This window comes from Borostomias antarcticus, assembly GCF_949987555.1.
Source record: "Borostomias antarcticus genome assembly, chromosome: 22".
In the NCBI taxonomy this organism is placed as follows: domain Eukaryota; kingdom Metazoa; phylum Chordata; class Actinopteri; order Stomiiformes; family Stomiidae; genus Borostomias; species Borostomias antarcticus.
Window position 1 is genome coordinate 6,163,836 of NC_140255.1, and position 4,209 is coordinate 6,168,044.

Consider the following 4,209-nt stretch of genomic DNA (forward strand, 5'->3'; position numbering starts at 1 on the left):
CCAGATCTAAGGCATTTATTACCAGATCTAGGTATATATTACCAGATCTGAGGTATATATTACCAGATCTGAGGTAGGCTATACATTTACCAGATCTAGGTATATATTACCAGATCTGAGGTATATATTACCTGATCTGAGGTATATATTACCAGATCTGAGGTAGGCTATACATTTACCAGATCTAAGGCATTTATTACCAGATCTGAGGTATATATTACCAGATCTAATGCCGGGCTCACACTACAGGATATTTAAAATCCTAACTAATTTCGAAATCGGGTTACATCACGCACATAAGGAGAATCTTAACAGATATTCTTCTTGCGCATCTCAAACAAGCACACACAGCAAGATTTGAAAATAACGGCTCATCACACACTACAGGATCTTATCGTGCCCGAGGGAGCAACGAACCACTGGTCTCGCCGTCTCACTTGTAAAGTCGGGACGTAATAATCTTAAATATCAAATATCAATGTTTGATATTATCGGGGCCGCCCCGATGGGTCTGCGAGCCGATCGGGAGGTATAAGATTGGATCTGTAAACCCCTCACATTACAAGATCATCTGGGCCGATCATCGGCCCCGACCAACGTTCCAGACCAGATTTCTCCTCCGATTGTCGGGAGGGGTGAATCTGGGATAAATCGGCCCAAAAATCCTGTAGTCTGAGCCCGGCATTAGGTATGTATTACCAGATCTAAGGTATATATTATCAGATGTGGGGTAGGCTATATATTACCAGATCGTAGGTATATATTACCAGATCGTAGGTATATATTACCAGGTCGTAGGTATATTACCAGATCTGAGGTATATATTACCAGATCTGAGGTAGGCTATATATTACTAGATCCAAGGTATATATTACCTCAAGAATAGAGGGGGAATACAAAAAAGAAGGATGTATCTCTTTAGTATCAGAGTGGAGCTAAGAGACTTCTCTTAAGAGTGCTAGGGGTCCCAACCAGGTCAAGGTTCAAAGGTCAAGCCTCAGCCCGGGATACTCACTCGCCAGGTTGACGATGCAGCCGATGATGATGACAGTCCCTCCCACCAGTGACACAACGGAGAGCATCTTGGCCACACGGCCCAAACGCCGGGCACCATCCAGGTTCCCCTGCTCCAGGCTGTTCTTCGACTGAGGAGAGGTCATGTAGAAGAGGTGTTTAGTGTGACCAAATAATAAGAAATACACGTTATTTGGAGCACCTTTCTGTACCAGTCACCAAATGCCTACAGGCTTCAGCTTCAAGAGGCTGGCATGTCTTCACGTTATTCATGCCTCCCGGTTTATTAAAGTTCATCCCATTTATCTTATATGAGCGCTAGAATCTTACCTCAGATCTCTTGTCTGCTCATAAAAATGAGTGCTCAGTGCAGCATAAGTGATTATCTGGGTAAGTACAGAGTGCTGAAACGCATCTTAGCGCCACACAATGAATAGACAACAGCCTCTAACGACGCGATTACTTTTATGATCGATCTGGAGACCACAAATGTCAAAGCAATGTTTGAGAGCAGCATTTAGCAAAGACAGCAGGGCAAAGAAACACCACAGGATTGAATGGTAGGAACGACGTTACATGGTAAACAACGTTACAGTTATACAACCCTTCACGTTTTTACCATGATGGAGTAAACGAATCCCACGATGTTGATTGGCCAGACGGGACAGAAGCAGGCCAGCACGGCCAGCACCAGGTAATCTTTGGGCTTGGTCCGGTCCATGGGCGGGTTGGTGGCGATGCTAGAGTGGCGGGAGATGGAGGGCCGCGGGGAGAAGGCAGTGTAGCCGATGGAGCTGGCCCGGCTGCCCTTCCTGGTCTTCCCATGGTGGGGGTGGTGGGAGTAGGAGATGGAGTGCTGTCTTCGGCTGGGCGGGGAGGAGATCACAGGGGAGGTGGCCGGGGGCGGGGCTGGGGAGAGGCCGTTACCTACAGAGAAAACACTCATCGGTGCGAAGCTCAGAGCCAGGAACTAGTTAGATGAGCACGCCTCCCTCTGAGTTGTGTGTGGAAGCTGGAATTGAATGTTAAATTGATCTAATGTCCTGAATCAGCCAACACACACTGAACCAGCCAACCACACTGATATACCAGCCAACCACACACTGACATGTCCTGAACCAGCCAACCACACTCTGATATACCAGCCAACCACACACTGACATGTCCTGAACCAGCCAACCACACACTGACATGTCCTGAACCAGCCAACCACACACTGACATGTCCTGAACCAGCCAACCACACACTGACATGCCCTGAACCAGCCAACCACACACTGACATGTCCTGAACCAGCCAACCACACACTGACATGTCCTGGACCAGCCAACCACACACTGACATGCCCTGAACCAGCCAACCACACACTGACATGCCCTGAACCAGCCAACCACACTCTGACATGCCCTGAACCAGCCAACCACACACTGATATACCAGAACCAGCCAACCACACACTGACATGCCCTGAACCAGCCAACCACACACTGATATACCAGAACCAGCCAATCACACTCTGACCAGCCCTGAACCAGTCAACCACTCTGATATGCCCTGAACCAGCAAATTAGACAGTACATGCACTTAACCAGCCAACCACAATGCCCTGAGCCAACCAATCACACACTCTGACATGCCCTGAACCAGCCAACCACAATGCCCTGAGCCAACCAATCACACACTCTGACATGCCCTGAACCAGCCAACCACAATGCCCTGAGCCAACCAATCACACACTCTGACATGCCCTGAACCAGCCAACCACAATGCCCTGAGCCAACCAATCACACACTCTGACATGCCCTGAACCAGCCAACCACAATGCCCTGAGCCAACCAATCACACACTCTGACATGCCCTGAACCAGCCAACCACAATGCCCTGAGCCAACCAATCACACACTCTGACATGCCCTGAACCAGCCAACCACGTGTTCTGACATGCCCAGAACCAGACAGTCACACAGGCATATGTCCGCCTGCCTCGCTGATCTGGATCCTGACATGCCAGTGAGGTCAACGAGTTTAAAAAGTTGAATGCTTACTGTTCTCCATTTTCTCATTGATCACAATGACTAGCTCTCCCTTGGACTGGCTGCACGGGGGGCCCAGGTGTGCTTGTGGGCCGGGGAGGAGGTCTGGCTCATCCCTGGCCATCGGAGAATGGACGGGGAGGGGGGCTTGGCTTGACAACGAGGTGTCCTGGTCCAGCAGAGGCTCTTCCCCTCCTGACCAAACGCTGGGGGCTGGGTTGGTGTTCACATCCATGACCGCAACAGATGAGCTTGTCTGAGGTCCTCACTGCTGGCTGTTTAGTGTTACACCTGAGGGAGACAAAGGGCTTTACCAATCACAACAGGCCTCTGTAACTCTAACCAATCACCTAACAGCAGGCCGTCACTGCACTGATTTAAAAATGTATAATAAAAAAATAAAAGACTGACCAAATTGCTTGGTTTCATTATATTTAATACGAGGAAAAACGAGGACAGATATTTTAGCCACAGCATACGGTCACATTTGTAACTAAAGAGAGATATGCATAATAGAAATCCCTTTATGGAAACAATTACTGAAATCTAGACATGATGGGGAAAAAACAAGCAGCCTGGTCAAGCATTGAAGAGCACCGAGTCTGCGTCCCATTCACATGCTAATATGGCGGAGTCCGCGCGCAGGTGTGATATCCATGCGCGCTGCACAATGGGACACACGGTCGCAGGTTCACCCCCAACAATGGGACAAGCAAAACAGACGAGCAAAACAGACGAGGGTACAGGAGAGCCGGAGGGGATATGGAGGGGAGTGAGAGTAGGATGGGTGGGGAGACTTGAAATACGGTCTAAACGAATAAACCAAAAAAAAGATGCTTCTCCTAAAATGAGACTGGCAGAAAAACATCTAACGACATAGGCTTGCCTGTGTTCTAACATGCACGACGCCACATGACAAATTACAGTTGATAACGTTCATCTCCGACATTTACTTTCAAGCAAAAAAAGATTGGCTGTAGGCCTATATAATTGAAATACTCACCAACGCCTATTTATCAAGCGCACTTCTCAAAATATCCGAAATCCGCCTTGATTTAGCATGATGTGGTCTTCTTAAATCTGAACCAAATACGTCCGCCTACCTAAAATAATTTATTATAGCCTACAGTGAGATTGCAAACGGTGACTTAACAAATGTGTCCCA

At 48.1% G+C, this 4,209-nt stretch overlaps 1 protein-coding gene across 1 annotated transcript; it reads right to left on the reverse strand.

Moving 5' to 3' along the window:
- Positions 1-983: 983 nt before the first annotated feature.
- LOC311324197 (transmembrane protein 233-like) lies at positions 984-1,960 on the reverse strand (the record flags this gene model as incomplete). Its single annotated transcript, XM_084456598.1, has 2 exons — positions 984-1,145; positions 1,634-1,960. The coding sequence occupies 2 exons, from the start codon at positions 1,958-1,960 to the stop codon at positions 984-986; spliced, it is 489 nt and encodes a 162-aa protein (XP_084312724.1).
- Between the last annotated feature and the right edge of the window lie 2,249 nt (positions 1,961-4,209).